Genomic DNA, 18,479 nt, shown 5'->3' on the forward strand with positions numbered 1-18,479 from the left:
TTTTTTGCTTCCGATTGAGGTTGAGACAGATGCTAGCACAAAGGGAATTGGCGCGGTTTTAACTCAACAAGGTCATCCATTGGCTTTCTTTAGTAAGAAGCTTTCACACTGCATAAGCAACGCATCCACTTACGTGCGTGAACTCTATGCTATTACACAAGCTGTTGCGAGATGGCGACATTACTTATTGGGAAAGAAATTTATCATTAAGACAGACCATAGGAGCTTGAAAGAGCTGATGTCGCAAGTGATACAAACACCCGACCAACAATACTATCTCACAAAACGCTTGGGGTATGAATTTGACATTGTATATCGTCCCAGGATCACAAATTCTGCTACAGATTCTTTATCTTGACGGCTAGCTGAACACTATCATATTTACACTCAGGTGGAAAGCACGATTATATCAGAGTTACGGAAAGCTAATACATTAGAACTCGAACTCCTTAAGTTCCATGCACTTCATGGCCAAAACTAGCTCCCTCCGGATTTTGAGGTTCATAATGGTTTTCTTTTATATTGCTCTCGATTATACATTCCACGAGACTCTCCTTTAGTGACCAAGGTGTTGTACGAATTTCATTCCACCCCACAAAGAAGGCATGCCGGAACCTTAAAAACATATAAACGGTGGCTGAACAATTTTGTTGGAAAGGGATGAAGCAATCAATGGAAAAATATGTGACAACATGTATTCAATTAATGCCAACAAACCAAGAACATCACTACCAAATCTCAAGGCCTTCTTCAACCTTTGTCAATTCCCACTACTCCATGGACAGAAATTTCGATGAACTTCATTGTCAACCTTCCTTCTTCTAAAAGGTTTACCGCGATCTTTGTGGTAGATCGTTTGACTAAGACAACACATTTCATGCCCCTCAATACTGGATTTATAGCGAAGATTGTGGCTACTATGTTTTTAGACTATGTAGTTAAATTGCATGGGTTTCCTCAGGGCATTGTTTCAGATAGAGACCCAATATTTTTAAGTGGTTTTTGGCGTCAACTCATGCCTTCGGGTGGGACTAATCTTCATTACTCAACGGCATATCATCCACAAAGTGATGGCCAAACCGAGGTTGTCAATCATTGCCTCAAGCAGTATCTTTGCATTTTTGCTTCCGATCATCCACATCAGTGGCATACATACTTACCTTGGGTAGAGTTAAACTATAATACCACATATACTGCAATTGGGATGACCCCTCATCAGGCATTATACGGTTCTAACCCAAGGTTATTATCATCCTATACGCCAGGCAACACATCCGTAGAAGAAGTGGACTCCATGTTGATCAATCGACAAGAAATTCAGAGTGCAATACAAGCTAATTTGACTAAAGCACAAACTCGAATGAAAAAATATGCCGATTCTAAACGATTGGACAAGAATTTTGAAGTTGACTAATGGGTGAGTAAAATTTCACGCATACTGCCAACAAACTGCTGCTCGTAGACTCAACTTTAAGCTTTCTAAGTGATATTTTGGCCCTTTTCAGATCTTGGAACATATTGGCAAGGTAACATACCGACTAGATTTGCCATCTAATAGTCGCATTCATCCAGTTTTCCACATTTCATTACTAAAGGCTTACTCAGGTCCAACTCCTCCTGCTTCCATCATGTGCGATGACCTTCCAAAACACCAGTTACCTACACCGCAGGCCATCATTTCTGAACGCAAGGTACCAACTCTGGAGGGAAATCAATACCAAGTTTTGGTCGAGTGAGTTGACATGCCACGCGAAGAAGCCACTTGGGAGTCATGGGATCATTTAGTCAACCTCTATACCAAGGTAGCCCTTGAGGACAAGGTCCTTTTCCATGAGAGGGGTAATGTTACAACTCACGAAGATGAAGCAATAGAACCGAGGATTAAAAGTGCACCTTCGTGGGCAATCGATTATATCATTTAATAGAGGATAGAATATCTTATCTTTAGTTTATTTTAGATTCAATGATTTAAATATATCATTATTAGTTTATCTTAAAGACACAAGATTAGGATTATGTTAGCTAGTGTCTCTATAAATAAGTCTCTTATACAGCTTTCAAAGGGAATAAACATTGTGAATTAATTTGAGAGATTGTCTCTCGTGGAGTTTTGGAGCTTGACTCAAATAAAGTTCTAACACTTGTTATATTCATTCTCATCACAGCTCCAAGGCAGGATAAATTTGATTTAATTAACTCTCTGGTACACCACATAGCATTACTCTGGCAAACATAGGAAGTACATACGTTTATAGTATAAGTGAATAAAATGGAAAGACAAATGTCTATTTTTCATAGATGAATTTGGAAGTAATTAAACACTGCATAATCATTGTTGGCATAAGTTTTTATCACATCTTAAAAATTTAGTACACCTCCATAAGTACCAATTTACTTGATGTCACGAAAAAGGAATTTTTAAACTGCTCCTATGGAAATAGTTTGTTTGGCTGAAGAAAAAAATTGAACCCTTGCTTGTAAATGCAATCAAGAAAGAATTATATCATACTAATGAAAAAACCTAAAAGAGGACCAATTATCAAGAAGAGGAACGATTATTTGGTTAGCCCATGCCCTGAATGATTTTAGTCAGCAGCTTCACTGGGAAGATCAGGGCCACGAGGAATCTTGCCGGGATAGTTGGTAGTTGATTCACTTGATCCAATCATACTGAAGATATAAATAATAAAGCTCAAATGAATTTTCTAATAATCTTGAAAATATGTTGTGTTCTGAAAGTTAAATGCTCACCCTCTATCAATGATAACGATTGAACGAAGCTCACAATTAGCAAAGCTGTAAAACAAAAAAGTGTCAGTTAGTGTGTCGTGCAAAGTGCAAAGAGTTAGTTTTAAGGTTAACAAATGTATACTATATTGTTATTACACATCTGTTTTGTTAGTTTTTTCTGAACTTCAATAGTCTTTCGCTTCTTTCCAATTTTCCTAAGTAACAATAATATTCTAACGGGCGAAGATATATAATTGTCACATTAACAACTACATGGTGAAGTCGGAAAAATCAAATTAGATAAGAATTGCAGAAGCAAAAGATACATGTTTTATATAAGATAAGATATCAGAAGTTACTACTTGGTATTTGATTTGAATTATAGTAAAACAACATAAGATGAAGTCATGGAAGTTTTTTTTTAATTTTTTTTTTTTTATTTCCTACTTTTGTTTTTTGAAGGATTGCGATTGATCCTTAGTGTCCACAGATTTTTTCAAAAGGCACCTTATTATTTATTATTTTAAGCATACAGCAAAGCCAGAATATGCTGTTCATCAGTTAGATAAGGCAATATTTCAAGAGAAACGCTTACTGTGTGCATATTTCACTCTTCATATTTGGGTGACAATCATTTCCATAAGCACGGAGGGTATTGAACAGAAAACTGCTGTGAGTAACAACTGCTATCTCCTTCTCTTTACGTGTCCACAACCTGGACCAACAACAAAATTTGGGGAAAAGATATCAGATATTTCGTTGTAGCCATTCAGCCACTAGATGGCATTTGTAACGATTATTCTAGAACATATTCAAGCTGTAGAGAAAAGGGAAGAAATTGAGAACCATCTATTGTGGCATTATTGCCATAGTCACCTTTTTACCTTCTTTAAAATCTATAGCCACAGAAACAGGAATCTAGTGCTTCAGAAGCAAAGCAAAAACACTCGCAAAAATATGTGCAAACACTTGAGGCGATTCAATTGATAAAAGTAATTTTTTTTTTTTCATTTTGAACTTCAATTATGCAAATAATATGAAGCTTAATTTCAGAATGCTCAGGCAATGCCTACCTTTTTGTTCAACAAGATTTTTCTTCTTGTTAAATATGCATAGTTATTGGCAAAAAAACAGAAAATAATTTAATCACGCTCACCATTCCAAAAACTTCAGTCCCCTAGCAGAAACATCTTCTGGCTTCTCTCTGACGTTAGGTGTCCACAAAATGTCCTCTTCATTTTCAATCTATACAGATTTTATATTAAGCATGAATCTCATTCAACCAAATTCGAATTATCTTCTGGCAACCAGTGCATCAGAACAAACTTGAATGTAGTAGCTGCTAGACCATATTATGATATAACAATAACAAGATCACTAACCAGTGAAAAATCAATTGCTGGAAACATACTCCGGTATTCAGTGATGGTTCTTCTCTTATCACAAGGATTAACCCCCTGAATAGCAAAGATAAAACATTATATAAAAGCATGTTGATTTTTATAGAAAATGAAATTTAAAACAATAGGAAGGAAACATTTCAAACTTTTTTCCTCCGCATCTTTAATTTAATCTTGTCACATACATAACAGAAACAATTATCCTTCACCTTTAGTAAAGAAAAATGGTTATTGAAAAAGTTTATGCAGTGCAAACTACAAATTACAAAATAATTCAAAGAAGCCACACTACACTACATACTACAATGATGTAATGATCTGAAGTAACATAAAGAACAAACAGTAACAGCCAATGGTTGGACTAGCAAATAACTCTCAAAAAACTGATATAATGATTTCAAGTTAATTTTAGTAAATGTTTGGACTGGCATACAAGATTTTATCCGTTTTCATGGGCAGCATTAAAGCTCAAGATGATAGGGTCAATGGTCTAGTAGTCATATTACAAGCTTAGGTAGGTTTTCTGTATATTTCCTAATTTCAAATGCTGTGCTATCTTGACATGAACTAGGAGAATTCAAGAAACCAGGGGAATGATCGATGTAAATTAGGTTATTCAATAATCCAAACTCTAAAGCAATACTTGTCATGTAGCATTTGTTTATCATCATTGCATAATTACATACTAATTGCTCTCGGCAAAGCTCTTCTGCTATAAATGGAGGGCAGTTCAGACTAGAAACTGCAAGATGATTGCTGTGTCCAACATTTTCCAGCATCAGAGGTAGTTTTCTAATTCCATCAGTGTATGCTTCCCCACCAAAGACTCCAACTGCTGTTTGCATGGTCCTACAATGTAATAAATATCAACTAACAATAGTTCCAAATATAGAAGGACTCTTATTTCCTCAGTAAATGAAATTTTTTTAAAATGATTTCTTCGCGGATATCATAAATATCATGATCCACAAGATCAAGTTCAAATAATTCTTATCACCAACTAAAAGGTCAAATTCTATCTCAATATCAATACTTATACCAAATAATCCACACATTAAAATTTAAAAATAAAAATATATGGTTGTTATTATTTTCATCGTTTCTTCCTTTTTAATAATTTAAAAAGTTAATAGAAAACACTTCCTAAAAGCCATAGAGCGATTATGATTTAAACTAAATCTGTACTTGAAAGACATTACAATGACAAGAGTAGAGAAATATGAAATACATGCATCAATATAATAGACCAGCAGACACAATGTTGAAATTCAAACACTAATGTCAGATAGTTTCCCTAATTATTCCAATATTTGTGTTCTATAGGTAGTCAAGGGCCATAAAAGATGTAGTAGGAGAAAACATAACAATCAGTTCATTCATAAATAATTAACAAGACATTCAAGTTTTCACAAACGGCATCCTAATATTCAGTCATTCTAGCCAATTTCTGGTGTTTTATCCACAGTTGTCAGATGCAGCCTATCTGGTCCCTGCTTTGTGAAGGACTTTTTACACATTTCATAAATGTGTTTATTTATGAGAATACACATGGCACACATTCTTTCAACTTGCATTACAAATAAATATCATTGTCAGTTATGTCTCATTATACATTGCAAACTTGCTCAGATAAACATCTTTAATAAGACAGTAAACGAAATAACAGACTCCAAGTGAGACTGATTCTGATACATTTCTAAGAAAAATTCCAAATAAAAAAGATGTTATACCTTAACAATGGGGAAACGACAACAAGTTCAATACTTTTGGAAAGTCCGCACACCTTCACGTGCTTTCGCAGATTATCAACCTGCCATAGAGCCACAAAGCACAAGCATTCTATCATGATGTTTGATGAACAAAAATTTGACCAGGGAAAGAACTAGGTAGAAATAGATCCATGATACAATAAGATAGTTGTTGACTCGTTGTTTCTTTGATGATAAATCAATCAAATGGAAATACCAGGACAGAGTACCTATACCAATTTCATCAACAAGTCTGAAAATTGAAATATTTATCATCTTCATAATTGTGATTACTTCGAGGAAGAATTCCACTCGAACTCCACACAACATAAAATCCATCCAGAAATACTTGACAACTTGACGTTCAAGTAAATTAGACTTACCTGCTCCCAGCCGAGAGGGGTTAAGTGTGCATCAAAATAATCGTAAGATTTGTATTCATCATGGTTCTTCTCTCCTGCTACATTATGAACTCCTTGGGCATGCCTAACCTGTATACAAATTTGTACAAGACATTAGTGCTATAAAACATAATGCAAATGGTGAATGATCTCAAGAAACAGAATACAAAAAACTAGTTTGAATTTGAGCCGTTTGTTTTAATTTTATATTTATTTAAAAATATTTTTTGACACATATAAAGGACCATGTATACAGCATTACGGTATGAATTTATGATATTAGCCCTTTACATACCAGATGAGTAAAACATAAACCAGTACATTCACTGTTTGAATTTTAAAACATCGAGAAAAAAATTATGCATCAAGGAAAAAATTTCCACAAACCAGGTGAACAGTTTTGCAACGGTGCAACGGATAGAGAGTTTGACCTGCAGCAGTATCCATACCTGCAGTCATAAAAAAAAATTAAAAAAAAAAAAAAACCAAAAAGAAAGCGTTATCAATGAAGCCCTCACCAAACTTAATTTATGAACAGGCAAAACTGCACGACCTTGAGTTATTTAACAATAGAGAAGCCAAATAGACAAACCAATCGTTCAAATGAAGGTGAGAGAGAAAAGTTAGGCCAATCAGCGTTTGTACCAAAAGCTAAGATGCACAGAGTATTTAGCAGTTGCAACTTGGAAGCACAAATTCCCAAAAGTTACGAGCAATCGCTATATATAACAGTAGTACTATATTGGGGGAAAGCCCTTTAAAAGCTCAAGTTCTTTACAAGTTATATACTACAAAAAAGTATGGTTTTATATAACATCTCTACGATGTAACCTCAGAGGCTACTCTTTGGATTTAAAAAGCGTGAACAATGACCAATTTTGTTGAAAGTTAACTATTGGTTTCTTAAATTTGGAAGAAAGAAAGACCAAATTGTATACCACTTTGTTACCAATAATGAGCCACCATGTCATCATGCAAGTACTTAAAAAAGCAATTGGGTGAAGACACGTCTCTAACACCAAATGAATAACATCAAAAGGAAGGTCCACTTTATAAATAACATAATACATTATTAGTCTACGTCAAAAATCAAAAAAGATCAGTGTCTTTTCTCCCTCCACATTTCACAAAAGGAACTACGCGATCTATGCCTCTTTTAGCATTTTTTGCAATAAAATAATAAGATTAAAAACAAATTGATCAACGAGGTTGTTTTTGAAGAGAATCTGCAAGCTAAAGGATCATTACGGAATAAACGTATAAACTCAGTGTGTGCGAAAGTGGCAAGGGCCAAGGGAACGCTACGAATCTCGAAAATCAAAACAGTAACAAATAAAATTAATGAAGATGCTGCGAATCAAAACAAGTTGATAAATAAATAGGCACTTAGATTGGAGGTGCATAAAGTGGAACATCTGCTCGAAGAACGAACTTAATTGCGCGAATTGTGGTGCGAGTAAGAACTAAGAAGCAAGCGAAGAAACAGAAATAGAAATTGAATCGAAAAGCGAGTAAGGAAAACGACGTCGTTGGCATTTGATGTACCAGAAGAAGAATCGCGCAGGGAGAGAGAAGCCAAGAGAAGAGGAAGCGTTAAATTTGACGGTAGAAAGAGTGGAATTTAACGGCCTCACTTCACATAGGAAGATTAGAACTTAGAAGGTCATTAATGACTGTGCAGTTGGAAGTTAAGCTTGACTTTTGAACAATAATTATTATTCCCCGAATATCTTTAGCATCTTTATTTTATTTCCATTTTTGCTTACAACAATAAGAGCGTTTGGCAAGGTTGTGGTATCTTTGGGATTAGGTTAACATGGTAATATTATTATTATATAGTAACATCCACTCCCTTTGTATTTTTATATTTTATTTACAAATTTAAAAATAAAATAATTGAAGTTACTTAATAACACAGACCTTCTCGGCAGTAGGGTAGTTGGGTTGCAAGGAGACCTCCTCTTACTATTCATAGGGGTGTGCAAAAAATCCAAATTAATCCGAACCGATCCATAACCGATCCGATCCATATTGAAAAATCTGATCCATTTTGAAAAAAAATTCGAACCGAACCACTTTATAAAACCGGTTCAGTTATCCAATCCATTTTTACAAAGTGGATCGGTTCGGTTCGGTTTGGTTTTCTAAAAAAACCGATTCATATATGAGTAAAAAAATAGATAACTGCACCGCACCGAACCGATCCAATTTCAAAAAAACCGATTCATATTTTAAAAAAACTAAACCGTTCCACTTTATAAAAAATGGATCGGTTAACCGATCCACTTTTATAAAATGGTTCGGTTCGGTTTGGATCGATTTTTTGAAAAAACCGATCCATAAACACTCCTAACTATTCAGGGTGGAGCTTTGAGTGTTAGATGTTATAGATGTGGAGGGGTGCATTTTTTCAGGGATTTTTCTCACATTGAGAACAAGTGTATATATAAATTTTTATTGTAACCCTATGTAATTCAAAATAAATGATACCCATTTATAAAAATATGTTTATATATATATATCATATAAGTTAAAATAATATAAAATACAGGAGAATATAAAATAATTTTAATATATTAATATTCATAATTATGTCAAAATATTTATGTACATATATGTATATGAAATCTAAATTGAAATGCTAAATACATTAAACTTAAGTGTCAAGAATTATTAAATAGAGGGAAACAGTGGGCAACTAAAGTGGTTTTAGGACACTAGTGACTGCACCTTTTTTCCTTTCTATTTTCCGTGTTGTTCTTCTCCTATCTCTAATAGTCTTGTTCACGAATATTCAATACCTTCTCTGCTGAAATTCCCCTCTTCTTTATTCTCTGTCAACACAACTTCCATGGAACAAAGCCATCTCACTAGCTACCACCACGTGACTCTAGAGCCTTCACTTGCCTCACTCCAACTTCTCTAGTAAGCTTCCACTTTTAATTCTATCAAGTTACTTTGAAGTTTGAATTATGTGGTCAGTTTTGCTTCTGATTTTGAAAGTATGCTTTTAATTTGTATTATATGAAATATGAGGTATGAGATGTAGCACGTTGGTTCTGTCCGTTGTCCATGCCTCCATGGTTTAAAGTAATGCCTTAGGAAGCACTATGGTGCATCTCTCTTGTAAAGTTACACATATTTAGGAATCAATATTGAATTGAAGTTGATGCTTTTTTATCTTTGAATATTATTTTTCCCATTTGTTGCACAAGTACACATGCTATCATAAATCCGAATGAGGAGATTTGAGAAAAAAATACAACTGACACTAAAATACTGAGGTCATGCATCATAAATTAAAGTTCAAAATAGAGAAGTGGAGTACCATAAAAAATCACCTTGTAATTGATTGATAAATGATACAATAGTGTGTAGATGGCGATATTAGAACCAACAATTAACTCTAAGAAATTATTAACAACTAATCAATTATTCTTACAACTCATAACACATGCATCCATACACAACTAGATTGGTAGCTCACAATATCCAAGGCCTTCAATATCATAATTAGAATAGGAGTGGAAATTTGCTATTGAGAGAGTTTTAAGGAAGTCTTATTGGATCTATGAACAAGTTGATATAAACAATTAAGGTTTTAATATAATTTTTCTCAAGAAAATGTTATTTGCTTATCGTTCTTTTTTTATTTTAAAAAAATAAACTTGGTGGTTATTGAATTTTCCATTAAGGTTAGTTTCTCTTTTTGTGAAATGTAATTAAATTCCTAATTACCACTAGTGAAAAACTAGCTTTTACGTCACTTTTTTCTCATCGGACTTAACAAAAATCGACCTAAAAAAGGTGCGGTGACATTTTTGTAATTTTTGCAAACTTTTTTACGTAATGTAAAATCTACGTCGGACACAACATACAACCAAAGTAAATTTTACATTTTACGTCGAACCCTACTAGGTCCGATGTAAAAAAAGTAGCGAAAGCGAATAAAAAGAGTGCATGGGAGGCACATGCACGCACGCATTCACTCAGATCTCATCACTTTTCTAGATTATTCTCTATAAACCCTCTCCCTCTCCTTTGTTGCTAAATTGTTTTTTCTATCTTCTGCAGAGTGGAGTGAACTCTTCATTATTCGTTCGCACATTGTTGCAGCTCAGGTATGAATCGCTAACACCTTTTTGCTTCGCATTGCTATTATGGTTATTTGTTCTATTCGGTCTTTATGTTGTTCTATTTGTTTGGGTTGTTAGCTTTTTCTTCTGGGTTGTTCTATCAAGGGGAACGACCCGTTCTCCAAGTAGAACGATGTTGAAATTTCCGTTGAAACACTTTTGTTAATATTTGTAAATTCGTTTAATTCTATCAACGGTCTCAAACACGGCAAGTATACCGGCCGTTCAAGTAGTAAAAATATCGTATCCACAGGGATTAGAAGGTAATATAAGCATTTATTGACTATTCGTGACTAAAGAATAATTCCAATTTTATAGTTTGTGCAGTGAATTCAAAGTTGTGACTATTGGAATGAAAACTGTAAATAAATATTGTTTTGTGAGTGGAAAAGGTAAGGAATGGTATTGTGGTATTGTGAGGTTGTGGGGGTCAGATTTCACCAAACATAACACTAATGTATCCTTAATCTCTTGTTGAATTCATTGCTTAGTCAACCCAAGAGTTTACTCAAACCTAATCCCTTAGAGAAAGAGCCTAGATGCGGATATTAAATATCAATCCCTTGAGTACCCAATATCTATACCCGCATTACGGACTAGGGTTTAAGACTACTAATGGGTCAAGCTCTATCCCTAGATACAATCACCACTAGGTATATGTTTCAGAACTAGTTTCAAAGGTTATTTTCCAATACCCATGGAACCTTAAATCATGCAAAGGGTGATCAATCCAAAGCAAGCATTAAGAATAGAAACAAACACAACAAAGAATAAAACAACATGTATATATATCATTAAAACCGTAAAGATTACAATAGAGTACGTTGGTTACATCTAACCCCACAAAATGGGTGAAACCACTCACAACAATGAGGGCAAATACAAAATATAGATGGAAGAGGAAGTGAAGAACCGAAGGAAAGATTCGCACACGGACGATCCCAAGCCCTGGGAATCCCTTCCGCAGCTCCTGGAGGCGCCCAATGTGAGAATGGGGGAGAAGTCCCCGAAAATGCCTTCAAATACGAGCTTGGGGAGACAGATTAGGGTTCATGCGCCCGACGCATAAGTCTTCGCGCCCGGCGCATGGCCTTCCAATTGCCCTCTGTCTTCAGGACACGCCCGGCGCAATTCATATTGCGCCCGACGCAATAGCTTCCAGAGGTGAGATGCTCTGTTTTGCTCGCCCGGCGCGGATCACCTTGCACCCGGCGCATAACCTCTTCTCTGCTCCTTAGCTCTTTTAGTTTCCAATCCTATGGATCTTCAATCCTCAAGTCCCTAGCTCAATACCTGCACAAAAAATGAGGTGTATTAAGGTATTGTTAGCTAAATTTGGGTTAGTTATATCTGCACACAAAAAGAACCAAAAAGAGAACAATTATATTGCAATGGTTCAGAGGATGAGTGGAATTCGTTCAATAAGTCTCATCCAAAAAGAGGTAAAATTGAGACTTAACAACTCCCCTAAACTTAGAACCTTGCTTGTCCTCAAGCAAAAGGTAATTAATCTAGCAGGTAAGAAGCAATGCAAGTGAGTCAATTTCTACATCCTAGTTCACTTATATTTTCTTTTCTCAAGCATGAACCTCAGATGGATTTCCAGGCACAATTATTGCAATAGAACATGACAAGGGCTAAACAAAGGTTTCAAAAGAGATCAAAGAGCTGAGAAGAGTAAAGACTATCTGTGTATGCATCCTCACTAGGAAAGTGTTTCTCTCTATGCACACTAGTGTATCAGGGTGAGTGTTTCTCTCTAGTCTACTACTCACGCCACATGATTCAACTTTGCTCTTCGTTTCCAAATGAAACCAGTGGTAAAACAAATGCAGGCACTCACAAGGTCTTTATTAGGGCAATTCTGGGTCAAGCAGTAGCAGTTTTATGGTTTTTCAAGGATTGAAGGTGCTATAGCTTAAGAGAGCAATTAAGATTTTACAATGATGTCCCTCTCCATATCCCATTACACATTTTGGCACATGCCCTTTTCCGGGTCCAAGCCATTAGCCTTATTGTTTTTGTTTTGCTTTTTTTTTTTTTTTTTAGTAATGGTTGACCACATACTTTCTTCTTCCCAAATTTCCTCATTCTTCAACTCCCCCAAAATTATTTGATGTCATCAATTTGCTCTCTTAACCAAGGCAAAGGTTATGGTTAATTTTCCATGGTTTGGGACAAGTGGAAGGTGTGGTGTTTAGGCTTAGGAAGGTATGGGTCAAGTGGAAAGTGGATATGGCTTTTTGGCTTAGATGGTTAACAAAATATGGAAATGTGAATGCCTTGATCATATAAGTGCACAACATAAGCAAACCACCAGGGAAACTCAAGCAAAGTCTATCATGCAACCTAAGTGTAGTTCACTCATAGGTATTTAGGCTCACACCTCACCCAGCTATGCATCCACAACTATCAAACTCAGCTCAGTTCTATGATCAACATTGAAACCCGTATGCAAGTAGTCATGAACTAAAGATCTAATGTGACTTGAAAATGTCTAAGGTACACACACCATAAACATCAAGCAAACTATAATCCAGAATCGACCACAAGCAAAACAAGTATCAACAAGATTAAAAACCATGCTAAGGCAGACTATTCACAAAAGAACCAACAAAGTAATCACCAAAAAAGAACTAAATATAAAAACAGTTAAAGTACTGAAATTAAAAGACAAAAAATAATTTGCAATAGACAAAGGTAAACTAAGGTAGGCTCCCTATACTTCCCTCTATGGGGTCTGGTCATCATCATCTTTAGGGGCTGCTCCACCATCATCGGCTCCGTCTGCATCAGCAGCTCCACTCCCCCAAACTTAGGAGCCTGGTCCCCAGGCCAACCAGTATATGCTTGAAAGTCCTAGTAACCAAGAGTGGTCGCGGAGTATAAGCATGAACAAGAATGGTGAGCATAAAAATGTATACACAGTGATGACCAAGCAACTATAACACACTGGAGAATATCCTTAGACCAAAATTAAGCACAACATGCATGCACACGGAAATGGATCATGACAATGCAACACAAACAGAACACAAAGAAACATGAATGAAAATAGCTAAATACAAGGTATCAGGAATGTTTTGCGCCGGGCTCAGAACAGATGCGCCGGGCTTCATATCAGTAAAACTAAACGAGGTCCAAAATCTGATATCGCGCCGGGCGTGCGTTTAAGAGCGCCCGGCGTGGTGGTTTCATAGACCGAAAAAATGAGTATTATGCCGGGCGCAAAAGAGTCACGCCCGGCGCGTAGTCACTTTAAAAGGTCAATTTGCCCAGGTTTTAAGTTAGGATTAGGCTTTATTTCCACCTAGACACAGAATTGCCTCATTCCTCACATTCCAAACAAAATGTACCCTATATTTACCCATTCAAACATGATTCTAACAACTAACACATAACAAAAATAACATATACCACAAAACAACATATAACACAAAACACAACACATAATACAAAACAACACTTATAACACAGAACAACATGCAACAAAAATCTAAAACACAGTTCAGATCTCTGGGTTGCCTCCCAGGAAGCGCTTGTTTACTGTCCCGAGCCTGACAGTGACCAACTTGAAGTGCTCTACTCTCCTTCTCCTCCTGTTGCTCTTGTTCCTCCTTGCTTTGTGCTCAATCTGAGGATTGCTCAGCAACTGCTCAGAGGAATTGGTCCATCTAGTTCACAGTACCTTGCATACAAGAGAAAGCAGAGGACTAGAGCGCACAGGTTAGCTTCAACAATTCATTGCCAGCACACAAATAAAAATAACAATAAAAATAAAAGAATAAGTCACAAATAGCTACAAATACTAAATCGCCATTCTAATCCCGAGCAACGCGCCAAAAACTTGTTGAAATTTCCGTTGAAACACTTTTGTTAATATTTGTAAATTCGTTTAATTCTATTAACGGTCTCAAACATGGCAAGTATACCAGCCGTTTAAGTAGTAAAAATATCGTATCCACAGGGATTAGAAGGTAATATAAGCATTTATTGACTATTCATGACTAAAGAATAATTCCAATTTCATAGTTTGTGCAGTGAATTCAAAGTTGTGACTATTGGAATGAAAGCTGTAAATAAATATTGTTTTGTGAGTGGAAAAGGTAAGGAATGGTATTGTGGTATTGTGAGGTTCTGAAATGTATCCTTAATCTCTTGTTGAATTCATTGCTTAGTCAACCCAAGAATTTACTCAAACCTAATCCCTTAGAGAAAGAGCCTAGATGCGGATATTGAATATCAATCCCTTGAGTACCCAATATCTACACCCGCATTACGGGCTAGGGTTTAAGACTACTAATGGGTCAAACTCTATCCCTAGATACAATCACCACTAGGCATATGTTTCAGAACTAGTATCAAAGGTTATTTTCCAATACCCATGGAACCTTAAATCATGCAAAGGGTGATCAATCCAAAGCAAGCATTAAGTATAGAAACAAACACAACAAAGAATAAAACAACATGTATATATATCATTAAAACCGTAAAGATTACAATAGAGTACGTTGGTTACATCTAACCCCACAAAATGGGTGAAACCACTCACAACAATGAGGGCAAATACAAAATAGAGATGGAAGAGGAAGTGAAGAACCGAAGGAAAGATCCGCACACGGACGATCCCAAGCCCTGGGAATCCCTTCCGCAACTCCTGGAGGCGCCCAATGTGAGAATGGGGGAGAAGTCCCCGAAAATGCCTTCAAATACGAGCTTGGGGAGACAGATTAGGGTTCATGCGCCCGGCGCATAAGTCTTCGCGCCCGGCGCATGGCCTTCCAATTGCCCTCTGTCTTCAGGACACGCCCGGCGCAATTCATATTGCGCCCGGCGCAATAGCTTCCAGAGGTGAGATGCTCTGTTTTGCTTGCCCGGCGCGGATCACCTTGCGCCCGGCGCATAACCTCTTCTTTGCTCCTTAGCTCCTTTAGTTTCCAATCCTATAGATCTTCAATCCTCAAGTCCCTAGCTCAATACTTGCACAAAAAATGAGGTGTATTAAGGTATTGTTAGCTAAATTTGGGTTAGTTATATCTGCACACAAAAAGAACCAAAAAGAGAACAATTATATTGCAATGGTTCAGAGGATGAGTGAAATTCGTTCAATAAGTCTCATCCAAAAAGAGGTAAAATTGAGACTTAACAAACGACTTGTTCTGCTTGCACTCGTTATGTTTTCTTTTTTGGTTTATAACTTTTTTACGTCGGATCTTGGCAATGTCTGACGTAAATTTACGTCAGATTTCACAACCGACGTAAATTTACGTCTCCCACTTTAACGTCGGATTTTTTCTGACATAAAAAACTAAAATAATCGACATAAATTACCTCTTTTGTACTAGTGCACGAACTCAAAAAACACAACAAGTACACCAGTCGTTCAAGTAATATATATAAGATCATATCCACATGGACTAGATAAGGTAAAATAAGCATTTAATGACTATTAGTGACTAAAGAATGATTCCATTATATAATTTGTTATGCATATGGAAATAACTGTTATAAACTACTTTAAAAACTACTTTTAAAGGATAGTTTGTGTGTATGGAAGGAATAAGAAATGGTCTTCTGGAATTGTGAGATTGTGAGGGGTTAGACTTCACTGAACTACACTCTTATAAATTAATTCTTCTTTTGTTCAAACATTATTTAGTCAATCCATAAGTATACTCAAACTTAATTCCTTAGAGAAAGAGCCTAAGAACATATATTAAATATCAATCCCTTGAGTATCCAATATATGAACCTGCATTAATAACTAGGGTTTGAGACTACTAATGGGTCAAGCTCCATTCCTAGATACAATTTCCATTATATATTTTGTTCCAAAGCTAGTTTTAAGGGTTATTTTCCAATACCCAATGAACCATATATCAAGCAATGGGAAATCAATCCAAAGCAAGCAGTAAAAGTAGAAACACAATACAACAATGAATGAAATAAGCATTTATCATTGATAGGATAGATAATACATAAGAGTTTAGTTGGCTACATCTAACCCCACAAAAAAATGGGTTAAACCACTTAAAACTATGAGGGCAAATTAAAAATAGAGATGGAAGAGAAGATGGAAGAGCCAAAGAAAAGACCCACACACGGTATGGTTCCAAGCACCGAGAATCCCTTCCACAGCTCCTAGAAATCACTCCTTATATGAATGAGGAAAAAACCCTTCAAAATGTGTTCAAATACGAGTTAGATGAGTCAGGATATGGCTTATGCGCTCGATGCAATATAATACAACGCAATGTCTTATAGAAAGTTGTTGCTCTTTGTCTTGAATCACACTCAACACAGGTGTTTATGTGCCTAACGTGATAATGAAATTCATAGAGTGGTAATCTTTGTCTTGAGCACGCCTAGTGCAATAACGCACAAGCCCAACGCAAGTTACTTTCTCCTACTCCTTAGCTCTTCATTTTTTACTCTTTCAAGCTCCAATCCCACATGGATCCTCAACATCAAACTCTTCTACTCAATACCTACACAAAAAAATGAAGTATATCAAGTTATTGTTAAATGATTTTTGAGTTAACTATATATGCATAAAAATTGAATAAAAAAGAACTAATATTATGCAAAATTGAATGTAGGAGTTGAATTTGTGCAATAATTTGTATAAAAGAAATAAGTAGAAATGGGACTTAACTATGGTGCCTATTGATATTAGAGTTTACGTATGCAGCTCTATTTATTGTTTTTCATGCTTTCGTGTTTTGTCATTATTGTGCTTGGATTTGTAGAGAAAGAAAGAAAAAAAACGACAAGGGGTGCGGAGCGAAAGTGCTGGGGAATCAGTTCTGAAAATCCAATTGGAATTACGTTGATTCATGTCATGGTTATGTTGAAAATCGTTACTACTCTTGTATTGGTGGTAGTAATGATAGCGTAGCTTCATGTCGACATTATTCACAAGATCATAAACAAAGATTGAGATTGAAGATGTTGTCCTCACTAGGAGTAAACGTATGAAAGATATAAAAACTAGTAGATGAATGATGAAAAAGCTTGTAAACAAAATGTCTAAGTTGATGTATGAGTATTTGTCTATATTCTTTACACTTACTCATTTCTCAATGGCTACACAATTTGCTAATTAAAACAGTAAATTTAAGACCAAGTGTTAACGTTCTTGTTAAATATCCCAAATTGACAACAACAAAAAAAGGAGATTATAATAGTATATATGAACGAAAAAACAATCTTCATTTTATAAAATTACTCCTTATGAGATTTTAGAGATATTATAACTAACTGGAAAAAGATTATAACTCCATGTAAAGTTGGTAAATGATTTTAATTAAATCAGTGTGGGAGAAAAATGGAGCGACTATTGTGTGATAGTCACACGACAAATAACATAAATCACATGCACTTAATTAATTTTCTTGTGAAATGCAGCAAAGGAACAATTAATGATATAAAATCTATCGATGTTTCTGGTCTTGCTAATAGTAGAAACATATTACCTTAAATAAATAACTTCAAAAATGTGGAAGAGGTGGAAGAAAAACATGTTCAAGTCATCACCTTCATCGACAATAAATGAAGAAGCATTAAAGTTTCAGTTTAACATTGACGGTGAAAGAACACATATGTATTGATCTGTTTGTGTAGTGCATTATATTTTGCTTAAAAGAAAGATACCCAGTGTCCAAAAAATTGTTAGTTGAAGCAAAGAAATTTACTACTTTGTTTATCTTTAATCACATTGGTTAGTAATTAAATCTGATAGAAAAATCACATTATGATACGGAAATTAACTATCCAACAATTACGATCGTTTTGCAACACATTGTAGTGTGCTTTTTGTTTGTTGGAGAAGGTGTTGTTGGACCATCTCTTATTGCAGGTGTTTGGTTTGGAATTCAAACACTGTTAAATACCATATTCTTAATGCATATAGGTTTGATGAAAGGAATGCAACAGAGACTTACCCTTAATTTAACACTTTGTTTTACAAATCCTTATAGTGCTTTCACCTCTTATGTCTTGATAACTTTTCATTTATCAATATAACACAAATTTTCATTTATTAATACAACACAATGGGACCCT

General features: G+C 35.5%; 1 protein-coding gene and 1 long non-coding RNA gene across 5 annotated transcripts; one reads left to right on the forward strand and one right to left on the reverse strand.

Moving 5' to 3' along the window:
- Window positions 1–2,270: 2,270 nt before the first annotated feature.
- LOC109819147 (phosphoglycerate mutase-like protein 1) lies at window positions 2,271–7,960 on the reverse strand. Of its 4 annotated transcripts, none has more exons than XM_020384768.3 (10): window positions 7,825–7,960; window positions 6,667–6,728; window positions 6,262–6,369; window positions 5,861–5,940; window positions 4,817–4,979; window positions 4,113–4,187; window positions 3,887–3,975; window positions 3,326–3,445; window positions 2,752–2,796; window positions 2,271–2,670 (listed from the first exon to the last, which is right to left on the reverse strand). In XM_020384768.3, the coding sequence occupies exons 2-10, from the start codon at window positions 6,724–6,726 to the stop codon at window positions 2,586–2,588; spliced, it is 825 nt and encodes a 274-aa protein (XP_020240357.1). In that variant the 5' UTR covers window positions 6,727–6,728; window positions 7,825–7,960; the 3' UTR covers window positions 2,271–2,585. The 4 variants fall into 4 exon arrangements, with proteins under 4 accessions (XP_020240357.1, XP_020240356.1, XP_020240355.1 ...); XM_020384767.3 differs by lacking the exon at window positions 7,825–7,960 and adding an exon at window positions 6,925–7,818; XM_020384766.3 differs by lacking the exon at window positions 7,825–7,960 and adding an exon at window positions 6,833–7,818.
- A 1,020-nt stretch (window positions 7,961–8,980) lies between these two features.
- On the forward strand, window positions 8,981–17,486 carry LOC109819148 (uncharacterized). The gene is made up of 3 exons (XR_002241499.3): window positions 8,981–9,204; window positions 10,354–10,400; window positions 17,165–17,486. It is a non-coding gene; the product is annotated as an uncharacterized LOC109819148 (long non-coding RNA).
- The last annotated feature ends 993 nt before the right edge of the window (window positions 17,487–18,479 follow it).

This window comes from Cajanus cajan, chromosome 9 (assembly GCF_000230855.2).
Source record: "Cajanus cajan strain Asha chromosome 9, NIPB_CcT2T_4, whole genome shotgun sequence".
Classification (NCBI taxonomy): Eukaryota; Viridiplantae; Streptophyta; class Magnoliopsida; order Fabales; family Fabaceae; genus Cajanus; species Cajanus cajan.

Excerpts from the sequence above, each read along its gene's own strand:
- LOC109819147 (XM_020384768.3), bottom strand. The coding sequence starts at position 6,726 with ATGGATACTGCTGCAGGTCAAACTCTCTATCCGTTGCACCGTTGCAAA. Across the intron at positions 5,941-6,261 it reads CCCCTCTCGGCTGGGAGCAG|GTTGATAATCTGCGAAAGCA; the intron begins GTAAGTCTAATT and ends GCTCTATGGCAG. Across the intron at positions 3,976-4,112 it reads CAGCAATTGATTTTTCACTG|ATTGAAAATGAAGAGGACAT; the intron begins GTTAGTGATCTT and ends AAATCTGTATAG.